The sequence below is a fragment of the Carassius gibelio genome, chromosome B23, assembly GCF_023724105.1.
Source record: "Carassius gibelio isolate Cgi1373 ecotype wild population from Czech Republic chromosome B23, carGib1.2-hapl.c, whole genome shotgun sequence".
In the NCBI taxonomy this organism is placed as follows: domain Eukaryota; kingdom Metazoa; phylum Chordata; class Actinopteri; order Cypriniformes; family Cyprinidae; genus Carassius; species Carassius gibelio.
Genome location: NC_068418.1, coordinates 7,357,870 through 7,374,079, shown reverse-complemented (window position 1 = coordinate 7,374,079; position 16,210 = coordinate 7,357,870). Strand labels below are relative to the sequence as shown.

The window sequence follows — 16,210 nt, the reverse complement described above, 5'->3', positions numbered from 1 at the left end:
CAGGATTATAGTTAACTAATATTATTTTAAAAAGTTAAATAAAACAATTACTTAAACAGAAATTACATTTATTTCTTCTAGTTGCCAAGGCGCCACTTAGTTTAGCCTGACGTTCTTAACAAAAAAAAAAAAGTATACAACTAATGTCTTGAATGAAAATGAAACTATAATAATAATAATAATAATTATAATGCTATGAATAATCTTTTGGTTTGCATCTACTAAATTCCATATAGAAAATTAGATATTCAAATATTATTATTTATATTAATTATAAAATATTAATTTCAATTATTTTATTTACCATACTGTCACTGAGGGGACTGGCTGTAGAGTATGTACTCTTTTAGCACTCGTTAATTAAGTACTTATTGAAATTAAGTACCTACTCATTAAGTATGCGATCTCATCGGGTGCACTGTGTGATACTCTACCATGCTGTCACTGAGGGGACCGGGGCCCCTGGGTCTCATCGGGTGCACTGTGTGATACTCTACCATGCTGTCACTGAGGGGACCGGGGCCCCTGGATCTCATCGGGTGCACTGTGTGATACTCTACCATGCTGTCACTGAGGGGACCGGGGCCCCTGGGTCTCATCGGGTGCACTGTGTGATACTCTACCATGCTGTCACTGAGGGGACCGGGGCCCCTGGATCTCATCGGGTGCTCTGTGTGATACTCTACCATGCTGTCACTGAGGGGACCGGGGCCCCTGGGTCTCATCGGGTGCACTGTGTGATACTCTACCATGCTGTCACTGAGGGGACCGGGGCCCCTGGATCTCATCGGGTGCACTGTGTGATACTCTACCATGCTGTCACTGAGGGGACCGGGGCCCCTGGATCTCATCGGGTGCACTGTGTGATACTCTACCATGCTGTCACTGAGGGGACCGGGGCCCCTGGGTCTCATCGGGTGCACTGTGTGATACTCTACCATGCTGTCACTGAGGGGACCGGGGCCCCTGGATCTCATCGGGTGCACTGTGTGATACTCTACCATGCTGTCACTGAGGGGACCGGGGCCCCTGGATCTCATCGGGTGCACTGTGTGATACTCTACCATGCTGTCACTGAGGGGACCGGGGCCCCTGGATCTCATCGGGTGCACTGTGTGATACTCTACCATACTGTCACTGAGGGGACCGGGGCCCCTGGGTCTCATCGGGTGCTCTGTGTGATACTCTACCATGCTGTCACTGAGGGGACCGGGGCCCCTGGGTCTCATCGGGTGCACTGTGTGATACTCTACCATGCTGTCACTGAGGGGACCGGGGCCCCTGGATCTCATCGGGTGCTCTGTGTGATACTCTACCATGCTGTCACTGAGGGGACCGGGGCCCCTGGATCTCATCGGGTGCTCTGTGTGATACTCTACCATGCTGTCACTGAGGGGACCGGGGCCCCTGGATCTCATCGGGTGCTCTGTGTGATACTCTACCATGCTGTCACTGAGGGGACCGGGGCCCCTGGATCTCATCGGGTGCACTGTGTGATACTCTACCATGCTGTCACTGAGGGGACCGGGGCCCCTGGATCTCATCGGGTGCACTGTGTGATACTCTACCATGCTGTCACTGAGGGGACTGGGGCCCCTGGATCTCATCGGGTGCACTGTGTGATACTCTACCATGCTGTCACTGAGGGGACCGGGGCCCCTGGATCTCATCGGGTGCACTGTGTGATACTCTACCATGCTGTCACTGAGGGGACCGGGGCCCCTGGATCTCATCGGGTGCACTGTGTGATACTCTACCATGCTGTCACTGAGGGGACCGGGGCCCCTGGATCTCATCGGGTGCTCTGTGTGATACTCTACCATGCTGTCACTGAGGGGACCGGGGCCCCTGGATCTCATCGGGTGCACTGTGTGATACTCTACCATGCTGTCACTGAGGGGACCGGGGCCCCTGGATCTCCTCGGGTGCTCTGTGTGATACTCTACCATGCTGTCACTGAGGGGACCGGGGCCCCTGGATCTCCTCGGGTGCACTGTGTGATACTCTACCATGCTGTCACTGAGGGGACCGGGGCCCCTGGATCTCATCGGGTGCACTGTGTGATACTCTACCATGCTGTCACTGAGGGGACCGGGGCCCCTGGATCTCATCGGGTGCACTGTGTGATACTCTACCATACTGTCACTGAGGGGACCGGGGCCACTGGATCTCCCCAGGGGCTCTGTATGATACTCCACCATACTGTCACTGAGGGGACCGGGGCCCCTGGATCTCCTCAGTGGCGTGCTCTCATTGTCCATGATCTCTATACTGTCCTCTTCTGCCTCCGCCTTCAAACCACACACAACACTGCTCTCCCTGTTCACTGGAGACAGAAACCATGGGTATGTAGGGATTATTCGACTGTCAAAGCTGAAGTTACAGTTTATTTTGATAATTACACACAAAAGAGGTGTAGAGGTATATCCATCCATATATATATATATATATATATATATATATATATATATATATATATATATATATAATACTTTCATTCAGTAAGGACACTGAAGTTAGTCAAAAGTGATAGTATAGACAATGTTACAAAAGATTTCTAATAAATTAATCTATTTTGAATCTATTCCTTGTGTAGAGTAAATTGAATTAGTCGAGTATTAAAAGTGACTTAGCCTGTTATAATCTTATTAATAAAGTGCCCAAATGTGTTAAAAAATGGCAGCATCTTATCATTTTCAGCAAGATGATACTGAAATACAGTAAGTTTAGTACTGTTTTGGAGGGTTTTTTTTTTTTTTTTTTTTGTAGTACCATGCAATACTAATTACTATGTAACTTACTAGGTATTAACATGGCAAACATTTAGTTTCATGGTTTTAAAAAATAACCAGCTTCTGCATCTGATAACATTCATTTTATTATCACTATGCTCCAATCACAGACCTGATTTTAGACGTGTAGGTGATAGTTCAAGCCTCTTTTAGTAGCTACCCTGTCATTTGTAAGAGGTGTCAGGTGTTTGACAGACATGCAAAGCGTTCCGTCGAAACAGCTGACTGACACCGTTCTCTCGTGATCGATGAACGGGGAGTAAGAAACACACAACGGGTATAAAGCTACTTCTGTTTCAGAAGCGAAGAAGACATTATAAAGACATATCCAAAAACACGTCTAAGTTGAGGATGAGCCAGTATGACGTAACTCGTTTAATGTGTATTAAGAGATGTACTTGTACCGTGTGCAGACATCTCGGTCCGCCGCTGTCACTCGCGCAGTGTTCACCGTGAAGCGTGTATTGTAATGTACGTCTGTTGCTGATAATGGAACGGTTTGTCTGTTATTAATGTACGGGGTTTTTTTTAAGATTCGATTCAGATCACGCCAGTTCTGCACCGCAGTGTGCTTCCTCTCTGCGCATTTGTGAACGCAGCTTGGCGTTCCCTTCAAAAATCGTTCCCGAGGAAAGCTGGAGGCTGTAGTAGCGGCACGGTGGCGGAGGACGGCGCTGGCTGCCTTGTTGTTTTGCAGATGCACTGCTTATACACTCGAAATGACTGTTAAAGCTCTATTAAATCAGGTAAAAAACGAGATTGTACACCGTGGCTCAATCATAAAAGCGCTTCGAGCAGCGTGTAATCTGTTACTTTTCTCAGCGCTCGAGCGGATGAAGCAATCAGTTTCACACTGACGATGACTAATGATTTCTAAATAATTTTAAATACAGTCTGAGGGCCTGTTTTCATTCGTAAAGAGATTCAATAGCTAAATAACAACAACAACAACACCTAAATCATCCTGATATCTGAACCCTTATGTAAATTAAACATGGTTTTCTTGTAGTAAAAGTGTAGTAACCTAGAGTAGTAGCTGTTATCTAGACAAACAATTAGAAAGATTTTTACGCCTTTTGCTTTGATATGTTTTTTATTTATGTTTCTGTTTATTTTAATTGCAATTATACTTTATTTGCAATAAATAATTTATGTCAAATTATAATATATTATTTATATACATTTATTTGCCAGTTGAATTACATGTAGTTTACTGTATATAACTTTATACTGTTTATGATATAGCCTACAAATTAGGCTGATTTATATTATGAACCAGAAATCATTGTAATGTGCTCATTTGCTGCTCAATAAACGATGATACATGCTTTTCAAAATACTTTGAATAAAAAAATTCCTTTATTTATGGACAGTATCCATAATAATCAATAAATCGTTGTACTGATGTTATTTTATTCATTTATTTATTTTTGTCATGTCCTGGAGGTCATTTTTCTGCGCTCCTGATTTGTTGTCCAGTCCTGCTTTGAATGTCCTTGTGAAGTAAATATTTCACCAAATAACAGAGAGACAGCTGAAGCCAGATAACAGTGTCCTGTGAGCTGCTCCCATACTCCGAGAGGCAGGAGAGGGTGAAGGAGGACAGTCGCCGGTGGACAGCGTGGCACTGGTGTATCTGGGAGGGTACGTGTTCGGAAGCAGGTACGTGACATTGTCTATCAGCTGCTGTGTCAGATAAATACACAGCTGTTCTTCCACTTGTTTGATGCAGCTGTCACGAACACTGCAAACACAGCCAATAAACACGCTGAAGGTGGAGCTATTCAGGGTATTTGAAAAAGCTGATTTATGCTTGACTTTAACAATTTATTAAAACAACATGCTATATTTTTCCTCTGTTGACTGATAAATACAAAAGCCTAGGCTACCATGGGAGAAATGAAGCATTTCAAAACTTTGAATCAGCTGATCCGAATGCTTTGCTAAATGACTCACTGTTTTGAAGTGCTCAAAACGACACGTGCTGTGACACGCACTATGAAAATGCAATGAAAACTCAAGCCAAAAATGCATAAAAACACCTTTAACAAACCAACTGCAAATGTTTTATTCAACCTATAATCTATTAAATGCAATTAACCAATAATCCAGTACTATTAAATATGAACTGTCTGCATAAAATGTGTTGTTTTATTACATTTTATGGATTATTTTGGTGAACAAGCAACTCTTCCTGAAACGTGTCATTAAAAATGTCTACAGATTTATAAAGCTGATCTGAGATCGGGTAAAAATCATAGACAATGGTTCATGAGTTCACAGAGATTGACCCAGCATCAAACCATTGACATTATCAGAAACATTTCAGAAATGAAGCATTTTCTTCAGTATGAACTTCCCTAAGGTTGACTCTCTTTATCTTAGAGGAGAATACGAAGTCAGTGAATTCATTGCAATCTAAGAAATCACAAGACTTTGAGCAGTTTGCTACACACGCTGAACCACTGGTTCAAAACAAACGATTAGCAAAAGAAGCTTCACAAATAATATAAAGACACAAATACTCACGCGAAGATGCATGGTCCAAAAATTTCAGACAAGTCTGCTGAAGTCATGTGGTTGTTATGACTATGAGCAGCTACACGAGACAGGAAGTGAATAAGCAAGCACAGGATGTTGAAGATTTCAGGTGCAAAACTCTCCAGGACCCTCTTCGCACGCTTGAGGTCCAAGACCTTGCCTTTGGTTTCTGCATGATAGAGTAAAGAATCAAAACACATTCGGTCTGATTTAGGGTTTTGGGGGTGAAGGCAGACTCTGGAGTGTGAACCTACTTGTATAGACACTCAAGAGCCATTTGGCACTCCACCATGGGATGAGTCCATTAGGCAGTTCTCTCAGGAAGAGAACCAGCAGAGAGGCCACAGCATGGACATCATCACTGCCAAAACACTCAAACTCACCACCATTCAGCCTTTTCTTCAACTCATCGCACCGTGCCTCTGATCCACTGGCACGGAAAAACTTCCTCTGATGGAGACCTAAACACACACGCATATGGACAAAATCAAATGGTACAAATAATCCCTGCATAATTTTCACAATTTAACTTACTACGCTCAAGAACACATATACTTCTCTTACCATATTGTTCCAAAAACTCCACCATCTGGAGCAGCACCACAGGGACGCCCTGCCTCATGTGTCCCCGTCTCTTCAGATAAACAAGGGGGGCGCCGAATACACACTTTACCTCGAGGGGTGTGGTCTTGAAGCGGTCTGATGGTAGTGCATGGTCTGAATCATCACTTTCAGACTGAAAAGAAGTGACAGTAGGTAAAACTTAGGCTTTGTACGTGACAGATAAATAAATAACTGTCATATTTCACCCTAAAAACAAGAAAAAGTGTGATTAAATTAAAAAGAGGTATGACCATAAACATGGATATTTATGAAATTCAGTTAATTATGAAGATTAACTGTCAGTTGCCAGAGTAACACTTGGTGATTTAGGTCAGGTGGGCTACTTACCCAGCAGCACATTGACATTAGTTTGCGCAAACCTCCCATTATTCCCAGAACTTTGTTGTTATTGTTTGCCAGTAATCTGAAAAAGAGCTGAATCAAATGAATGAGCTGTGTCTGAATGTACAGGCGGTGTTCACTGTGACATCATGGAATGTTCAGGTGTTGGAACATGAATCCAGCTGATTCCATGCAAAGAGAAACACACACACTTTGAGTGGGAACTAACAATGTTGCAAATCTATAGTCACGTTTGACTTTTGGTTAATGAGAAAACTCTGCAAATCACTCGCATAGAAATTTCTCATCTATGCTCCATAATTTGATGGTGTCAGTACTGAATATTACAGCTCAGTCTAAATATATGTCATTTGAATCTCTTAAATACATTCAGTATAACGGTAACAATAGAAGAAATACACAAAGTATATTTTTTAAAGGAAAGTTATTTTTGTCTTCTACTGTATCATTTATTCAAAACTACACACTGAATTACGGAAAACATCAATCAACTGAAAACTTGGAGCTTATTAAAGCAAAGCATTTGTGAGCTGATTACAAAGTCTGTATGAATATCAGTGAATCTTCATTTCAAACAATGTATGTGTAATTATGTAATGTGTAACCTGAGAACAATAAACATACTCAATGACAAAGATCATGACTAATGCTATGAACAATATTCATGTGATGCAGTTAGATAGTCTGCATATAGAAGAAGAAAAACATCTCACACATACAGATAATAAACAAAAACATAAATAAAAGAGTGGGTTTGCATCAAGTATTAGCTACATTTCAGTGTAATTTTCCAGCAAAATATATAAATTCATCTCTATTTTTTTAAAGAAACGGGAGAGCATGTATTATAGTGTGTAGTGTTAGTTACTACCTCACTTAAAATAATCATCAACATTAGAACAATTACAAGTAGGCTTCACATCTGCTGTGACACAGTAACATAATACTTGTATGCAATCATTTTTCACCACATTAGTAGTTGATCATCTGAGTGATAATGTTAGAAACATGATGGTTATGGAAAAAATCGAAATAAAAAGCAATGCACCCTTACGACTGGTTTATATACATATATATTAGCATTTCCTTTATTCATTGCAGTCATAGAGTATAAACATCTTATGTAATTAGTCTTATAATGCAATATACATAAGTTTATATAAATAGTACAATTTCTTCATAAAAAATATGATCAAATCACTCAGAGATGTTACCCTCCCCATAGTAGAACAAAACCATGCAATTCAATATTAAAACAACGGTCAACAGCTTCAAGATCCATTTAATATATGCCATACTCATCTGTAACATTGACTTTAGTTCAGGGCGGGTTTCAGAGAGAGAAAGAGATGACGGCGAGGGATCAAACGAGAAACGCTTGATGGTAAATAGCACATTCTGAATTTAGTCTTCTAAAAATATACAAAACACTCCAATGAATCTTAAATGCGCCTTCATTTTTTTGTGATCTGGTGGCAAATCTAGGTGAAAAAATAAGGAACCATTACTGTGGAACTGGTGTCTGTTTCGACTGTCATTCAGTAATGCTGCTCGTCCTGTTTGGGTGCGGGCTTATATTCCTCTCAGACGTCTGGAGCCCTAAGCAAAACTCATCCAGGCCACAGCAATTTCTGAAACCATGGCCATCACATAAAAAGCTGTAAAGTGTTTTCCTTTTCTTCATTTCCCCCAATATCTCTGTCTCTTGTGTACGATTGTGCATGCTTTTTTCTTGTACCTGTCACATCTTCACAAGCTGTTCTATTTCAATGAAACAAAATCCATACTGTGGTTGTAACTAGATGAGATACATCTAAAACCGGAAACGTATAATAAATTTAATTTTCTACCTATTAGATTGTGTTTTACACCTGTCCATTTACACCTAGCCCTTACTGTAATGTAAAAACTGTACTTATTGTAGTACAGTATGACAAAAATGCAGCTATACTGATGTGTGCATGCCCAGTATCCACTGCTGTATCCCTTAGCCTTAACCACCTACTGCTAACATTTTGACTTTTTTTTATGTCCTCCAGCAAACATGAGTTAATACCTTTGAAACTAATAGATCTAAATATTTTCTATATATAAAAGTATTATATTTACATGCCTCAGAAACATGTTCATATAAAAATCAGATATGGTTGACAAAACATATCGCCCGAGTCCAGACTTCATATGATTTAGAAATGCTTTTGAATGTTTAAGATGCAATATAATCCTTTGGCTCTTTGCCAGATTACTAACTAAAAACACAAACAGCGTGGTTGTAATGACTTAAATATTTATGAATCATCAGAAATATCTGGAAAATTGTATTCCGAGAGAAAAATAAAAAATAAAAGGATGAATAAATTCAACCTAAAAAGCAACCTTTTAAAGCAACAAAAGTTTATACAGACATTTTGGTTCATGTAACAAAAATAAATAATATTTTAAATGGTTAAATTAACCTATGTAAAATGTGCACGAGTGGTTATTGTACTACACTGTGCAAAAATGCAGGTGCATTTGAGAATGCGTGCCAAAAGATATTCTCAAGCTGTTTGCTAGATTAAAAACAACAAGAATGTCCTCAATTGAGATTTTCTTAATGAACTGCAGCGCCACTGAAGGTCCAGTGCAGTGAAGAGATGTCTCACGGTGCTTTGACAGTGATGTTGGCGACTCCATGCACCTGAGACAGCTGACGACAGTCGAGTGATGCTAGAAGTTTCTGTGGGCCGGCCTCCAAAGGAATAAACTTCTCGGTCAGTGTCACTGCAGCCAAACTTTCTATATTTCTGGGAAAAAGAACAATAGAGAGAGGGATGAGAGAGAGAAACCATGTTGCATATATATATATATATTGCACAAATATTATACAGTTATATTGAATTATTATGGCTGTAAATGGATTGACAAAATGTGTTACATATATATAATAAAGTTTAAATATATATCTTTTATTTTTTTACATTAACGTTCAGTTAATGTTTTATAGTAAGTACATTTTTATAGATGAATTAAAATCAAATGCATTTCAATCCACAAATAAATGCTGTTCTTATGAACTTGCTATTTATAAAAAAAATTTAAATCACACTATCATGGTTTTCCAAAAATATGAAGCAGTGCAACTGTGATAACTGCATAATAATAATAATAATAATAATAATAATAATAATAATGATGATGATGATGATGATGATGATGATCGATAATAAAAACTTTTAAATAATAATAAGAATTATTGTTGTTGTTGAATTTTATGATAATTAAATAACAACTGAGCAACAAATCATCAGCTTTACATCACAGGAATAAATTACAATTTTAGAATACATTCACATAAAACCTTTTTTTTCATTATTATTGTAATAATATTTTTTAGCATTACTGTTAGCATTTTATATTTATCATATGAATGCATTAAATACATTAAAACATATTATGAACCCCAAACTCATAAATCAAAGTGTAATTAATGATATGATGTTTTACCAAGTGTTTACTGAAAGCGTTCGTAGACAGCAGTGAAGCCAATAGTTCACAATGTCCTTATTTTGATTATTTAAGTTCACATTCACACTTATGAATGACCGTCTTACCCGTAGGAAACCTCCCTGACACTCTGCAGTCCCAGTCCTTCAAAGCGAAACTTCACATTCTTCAGTGTGCGCTTAAGTGGATTCCGGAAAACAACCGTAGCCTTCATTTCTTTGCCAACTACAGCGTCCCCTTCAGGCTGGGAGGTAAACAAGCACACATTTACAAAGAGTTCAATTAATTTGCCACACATATTAACCTCCACGCATACACGTGGATCATTTAGAGGTTGAAACAGAGAAGTCTTTTAAACTCACTTTGATGACTAGGTCTGGTGTGCGCAGTCTGAACCGAAACTGGGTGGCCAGAACCTGTTTGGTCTCAGTGACGCGTCCAGTGATTGTGAGCATCAGCATGGCCTGGTCCACCAGCTGGTCTTTATAGTGATCATAGAGCAGACACCACTCCACAGTCTCAACTATAGTAAGAGTAAGAGAGGAAACTTCATCAATATTCATCAAAATTAATTCAAAGCGACATTATTGCCTGAGTTCTCTCACCTTCATTGGGCTGGAGTTCGACAGGAACCTGGTCTTTCTTCACTGTAGCTTTATACACCCCAGTATAGTACATAACGATAACCTGGCCTTGGAGGGAGAAAGTACGCAGTTCTGAGCTTGTGTTCTTCACAGTGATGAGCAGTTTAGCATCTGCCCCAAGCTGAGGTTCTTCATCCATGGAGATCTGGATGGTGACATCGTTAGCACTGGAGATGTTGTAGATGGCTGCTTTAGAGCCATACTGACAGGCAGTCTCCACAGCTATGCGCTCTTCCTCTGAATCTAATGAGAGGGACAGCAAATACATGGAAGAGTGACGTGACACTCACTTTTGTCCAGATTTATTTCTTTTAAAAACTGAGAATCTGGACTCCATCCCGAAAGAACATCTCCAAGACATCTGAAAAAACCTACTGTTAAAAGTTTTTGGCATTTAAAAGTAAAAGTGAGGATGCTTTCAACATTTGGAGTGACTAAACCTTGTGTTTCAAACAGCTCTTCTTCAGAATACATAGTTTTTCAGGTAGCTTTTCAAATAAATTGTATTATTTGTATTTATTTTTTACCTTCTGGATGTTTGTAGAGGTGTGTGATGTCCTCACGTTCATCAGAGCCAACAGCTTTAGTGCTGATGCAGTGACCTATTGCTTTCTTACTGACTTGGACAGGAGTAAAGGTGCCATCAGCAGTTCGCTGCCAGTACACTTTATCACTGTTCACCTTGAAAAGAAAAAAAGAGCAAAGCACTTAGTACCTACAAGTCTCTTTGGGCCTCATTTAAAAACAAACTAAAAGTTATAGACGTTTAGGTATACCTCTGCAAATACGAATGGTGTGTCATGCTTGAGGTAAACCTGTCCGTTCCGGACAGCAGCGACAGAAGCGGGACCACAGCGGAAAACCCCCTGACTGGTCTCCTGAGGGGTGGCATCTACTACTTGCCACCCCCCCATACCGGCGGGTAGGTCTGGACGGGCCATCCAGCAGTCATTCCACACATGGAAGTTCCTGTAGACAGGAATTTGCATGTTTAATGCCATTTTCAGATATGCACTTTCAGATGTGTGCAATTATAGTGCACTCTTCCGAGTTTGAGGATGAAGTGTTAACTAACCAGACAGAATCTTGATTGAATTCCTCAATTGGCTGGAAGTTCTCATCTAAATACACGTCTGTTGTCAAGGAGACATCTGAGTCATGAGCAGACTCGAAATTTGTAACGCTCCGGGTCGGAATCCCTAAACACCTCATCACTGAAAATAGGAAAGACTTTTAAGCGTTATGCTCAAGTCAAATGAACGTGTTCTTACTCATTCTCAAGCACATATTCACACCTGAGGTGGTGACCCCAGAGAAGACCCAGCACTGTCCGTATCTAACCGGTGTTCCTCCACTTTCATAGTACTTTCTCAGAATGTCACTGCTACCGCTCCAGAATGTGGGAGCCGTGCCATTATCGTACGTACCCGACCAGTTGCCTACCAACACACCGCCGTCATCAGGGGAGTTAATCTGTCAAACATAAGACAAAAGATATTCTTCTGTTGCATTCAGAATATTTCTAAGTGGTTGCATTCTTGCATAGTTCAGTCATGAAACAACTTTTGAGTTCTTTCAAGCTGACAGCAGTTAATCAGTCCCTCTTTTCTATCTATTTCCTGCTGTGTGTCATGAGAATTTTCTTTAGCCCCCCTCCTCCCCAGCACCACATGTCTAGATGTACTACATTAAAAATAGAACAGATTAAAGGTTTTTTTTTTTTTTTTAGTGATGGTGCCATAGAAATAGATTCTCTTTCAGTGAGTTGTTCCTAAAAGAGTACAAAATAAATAAATAAATAAAAACTTTTAATCATTTTAAGATTTATTTAATTTTTGTGCACAAAGAGTTTCTTCTTTTCCATGTCAGTCTTTCACGCACATTCACAAGAGTACCAAGACATATATTCTCGTAGCTTCATGACATTACGGTTAAACCACTGATTTCTCATGGACTATTTTAATGATGTCCTTACTACCTTTTTGGGTCCTAAACGTGTCAGTTGTGCTGCTGTCTATACAGGGTCAGAAAGCTCTCGGATTTCATCAAAAATATCTTGACTTGTGTTACAAAGAGGAATGAAGGCCTTAGAGATTTGGAATGACATGGGTGTGAGTAATAATTACAGAATATGCATTTTTCCCCCTGCAGTGTGTAGCCTGGGATGTGCTGCTCCTACATGAATAGGCATATATCAATCCTGTAATAGGTGTAGACAGGTGGAGCTGGGGGAGGTGGAGGGTTGCAGAGAAACTCTACTCTGTGCAGCAGGTCCAGTTTACAGTGAACACACTGAACCAGACTGTTTAAATATTGAGCAAGCAAGCACAGTTGTGCCACGTAGTAAATGATGTGATTGCTAGCAAACTGTATGTAATGACACCATTAAGAGTTTCACGACTGAAATAGATATTAATTAGATTAATATTAATGTCGTTATAAGTGGACCCCGGTGGAAGAAAATAATGATATGACTCCTTTAATAGGAGCGTTCAAACTCACCATCGCAGACAAAAGCCTGACCACATTGATAGGATCTCCACATCCTGAAGCTGGGGCTCCACTGCGCTCCAGCAAAAACAGACAGGCGGGAAGAATGCCCTTATCAAACTATAACACAAGGAACGAGCAAATATTTCATTTCATTTAATCTGGAGGTTTGATATCTGATTTTCTGCAATATGTTGACGTTAAGAAGGAATGTATTTAGTTAGTCACTTTCTTTACTTTTATCAAAACCCTAGATGTACATGAATGGATTGCTCAGACCTGGCCAAAATTCCACGGCCTGTCTCCAATCTGGCTGTCCGTTCCATAATAGATTAGACCCATGTCATTTAAGACATACTCTTTCCTCTCCTCCTCATTATCCATGTACACAGAGTCGTCTAGGAGAGAAAGAGAAACTGGATGATTCAGCGTCCTGGAATGATTTCTTTAGAGTGTGATGTAAGGAAAGAACAATAAAAAGGTGGACCAAAAACAGGACGAAACTTGCCCTGAAACTTTCACTTTAACTAATTATTTTCCAATCAATTATATATTTGTGTTCGTTATTTGATTCCACTTGCATTTACTTCATTTATTAGTCCAAGTCAGTTTGGTCCAAATAATGGATGTCACAGTTCAAAAGACTGCTTATGTTTTTGTAATCATGCATTATGAGTGAGCAAAATGAGGGAGAAAGCATGCTAGTGGTAAGTATAATAAGTTAAATGAATTTAATATCAATTTAATAGATTATGTAAACATTATAATATTAATGGAAATCTGGAAGTCAAGATCTGACTAATATGTAAAAAAAATGTAGGCAGGATACTGACATTTGGTGTTTTTATAACATTCTACTTGTCATGTTAGATTCATTTAATGTTAAATAAAAGATATCTAATGTCTAATATAATAGATTTGTCACTAAAGGGTACTGTACATATGAAACGTGCCAGATAATATCACACTACAGCAGTGTTTTTGTCTGTATGTCCTGACGTTGTCGTTCTCTCTCTCACCCCACCCTTGTTTGTACCTTCGCACCAGGGGTTGAACAGCAAGTAGATGTCGTTGTCGGGACTGCATGGGGACACGGCCTCACCCGTTGGGGAAGATGTTGCAACACAGAGCTTGTATTTGCCAATAGCAGCAGTTGGTGGAGAGTTGACAGAGAGTTTTATTTTGCTGCCTTTCTGTTCAACTATCTTGGCTTCCCAGCAGCCATCCTGCAGGTCCTTAACCAGAGGAATGATCACATGTGTGCCTTTGGATACATCTGGGAGATTACCTGAAGAAAAAAAAAAAAAAAGTGGCACACAAACATATAAAAAGTTTTAAAATTTCCAAATTATGTAACTTGACCATGTCCAAAGACATGATGTATACACAAACACCAGACAGATTGAAGGTGAGCGTGTTTAAGCTTAAGGTGGCCAAACTCACCTAGTTTCAGATCTAACTGAAGTTTATCTGTCTCTGAGTTGAAAGCCCGTGAGAGCTCAATCCACATCTGGAAGGTCTGGCCTCTGCGGATGACGAGGTGCTCGCTGAGATAGCGATCTGTATGATGCTCCAGACGGTTCTGTTCTTTTTTCGATTTGAGCAGGTCTATAGAACGAACCTCCAGAAGAGTATCTGATAGAGAGATAGGTAAGGGATCTGTGGGATTTCTGCGGCAGCAGCAGCGCTGGCAGCACTGTCGAAACCATGCGCTACATGTCCACTTCGTGTCTGGCTTCTGTGACTTCAGCTTGTCTGGATCCTCCAGCGTAAGAGTGCCAGTTGGAAAGCGGCCAATGGCAGAGCGGTTTCTGATTGATAATGTTTCTACAGGCATACTGGGGAATAAAACAGACAATGGGCATTTCTGAAGGGTTCAGACAAACACACAACCTTAAATAAGAATTTGTCTAAGACTGTTTTTTTTATGTTCTTTTCCAATATTGTTCCTTTTGACTATTTTTTCCTTTTTTAATATTCATGTTTGAAATACACTTCAAACACTTTTCTTTTTCAAAGAGGAACTTCAGCCCCTTCAACTAATCAGGTTTTTTTTAACCCCCCCCCCCCTAGCCCCCCCCCCCCCCCCCCCAAAAAAATATATATATATTATTCAACAAATACTAATGGCTGTTGATGTAATCACTTTTCACATTCATGTATTCATTTATTTTTTGAGCATGATGTAATAATGTACAGTCAGACGGTTATAATTGCAAATTAAACCCAGATCAATTGATTCATATTCGAAGGTTTATTTCCTGTACACAGTTTCTACTTGCATAATAATTTTAGCTCAAAACAATATACATACTGTAGTCAATATACCATTTAAAACTTTATAGTTATTAAGATGTTGTTGTCTTTTTATTATTTTATGCAGCGATGATTATTGATTCAATTTAACAAAAGTGACAGTAAAAATGTTCATAATGTTACAAAAGATTTATATTTCAAATAAATGTTGTTCAAATGTTGTTCAACTTAATTTATCAAAGAATCCTGAAAAAAACAAAATGTTCACTAAAATATTATTATTAATAATAAAAATTAACATGATCTTAAAATCATGTAGAAAAAAAGTGACTTTAAATTGTAATAATTGTAATGTTTATTTTTACTGTATTTTTAATCAGATGAATGCAGACTTGTTTACAGATACTCATATTCTGGGTTAATAGTTCATACAAATTTTTACAAAAATTGACACCGCTAACTACAGTTTCCAGCAAAATACTATTGTAGTGCTAATGCAAACACAGTATAATGATCTTATGATGTTATTTTTCAAGTTTCTGAAGAGCTGTCTGGTTTTAATCCGGAATCCTTTCAGTTTCTTTAATATAATGATAAAGAGTGTTTCTTACTTGTTTGCGGTCCTTATCTGTATGTAGTAGTGTCAGTCCTGTTTATGTCCGTCTCCACTCTAAAGATATCTGTAGACTCATGTGAGTGACTGAGCGGTGATCAGTGAGACTCACTCTGAACTGAAGTTTCTAGCTTTTAGTATTATATGTATGGGTAGGGCTTCCAGCTGCGAAGATTGCATGCGAACTGGTTTAACAAGACTAGTTTAACAGGACGTTTAGCACTCAGATATTTAATGCATGTTATCCAAGGGTGAATGTGAATGAAGATGACACACAGATTAACCTGGTCAGTCTACCTACCTACACACCTTTCTCTGAGAAGGCAAGGGTGGCAGTAAGAGAAAATCACAAATACTAAACAGAAAACTGAATGTATGAATCATTCATTTTCATAGTAGAGCAGCAACATCAATAGATGAAG

General features: G+C 39.3%; 2 protein-coding genes across 3 annotated transcripts; both read right to left on the bottom strand.

Annotated features, from left to right (window-relative positions):
- Positions 1 to 392: 392 nt before the first annotated feature.
- On the bottom strand, positions 393 to 3,506 carry LOC128012136 (basic salivary proline-rich protein 2-like). 2 transcript variants are annotated; one of them, XM_052595148.1, is made up of 2 exons: positions 3,197 to 3,506; positions 393 to 2,326 (listed from the first exon to the last, which is right to left on the bottom strand). In XM_052595148.1, exons 1-2 carry the CDS (start codon positions 3,207 to 3,209, stop codon positions 393 to 395), a joined length of 1,947 nt encoding a protein of 648 aa, XP_052451108.1. In that variant the 5' UTR covers positions 3,210 to 3,506. The 2 variants fall into 2 exon arrangements, with proteins under 2 accessions (XP_052451108.1, XP_052451109.1); XM_052595149.1 differs by lacking the exon at positions 3,197 to 3,506 and adding an exon at positions 2,905 to 3,171.
- Positions 3,507 to 7,359: 3,853 nt separating this feature from the next.
- On the bottom strand, positions 7,360 to 15,903 carry tgm1 (transglutaminase 1, K polypeptide). The gene is made up of 13 exons (XM_052593395.1): positions 15,787 to 15,903; positions 14,363 to 14,757; positions 13,956 to 14,207; positions 13,199 to 13,317; positions 12,932 to 13,039; positions 11,725 to 11,902; positions 11,505 to 11,643; positions 11,206 to 11,398; positions 10,957 to 11,110; positions 10,391 to 10,672; positions 10,148 to 10,308; positions 9,893 to 10,029; positions 7,360 to 9,085 (listed from the first exon to the last, which is right to left on the bottom strand). The coding sequence occupies exons 2-13, from the start codon at positions 14,754 to 14,756 to the stop codon at positions 8,941 to 8,943; spliced, it is 2,262 nt and encodes a 753-aa protein (XP_052449355.1). The 5' UTR covers position 14,757; positions 15,787 to 15,903; the 3' UTR covers positions 7,360 to 8,940.
- Positions 15,904 to 16,210: the final 307 nt, after the last annotated feature.

Excerpts from the sequence above, each read along its gene's own strand:
- tgm1 (XM_052593395.1), bottom strand. The coding sequence starts at position 14,756 with ATGCCTGTAGAAACATTATCAATCAGAAACCGCTCTGCCATTGGCCGC. Across the intron at positions 11,644-11,724 it reads CTCTGGGGTCACCACCTCAG|TGATGAGGTGTTTAGGGATT; the intron begins GTGTGAATATGT and ends TCCTATTTTCAG. Across the intron at positions 10,309-10,390 it reads CGAACTCCAGCCCAATGAAG|TTGAGACTGTGGAGTGGTGT; the intron begins GTGAGAGAACTC and ends CTCTTACTATAG.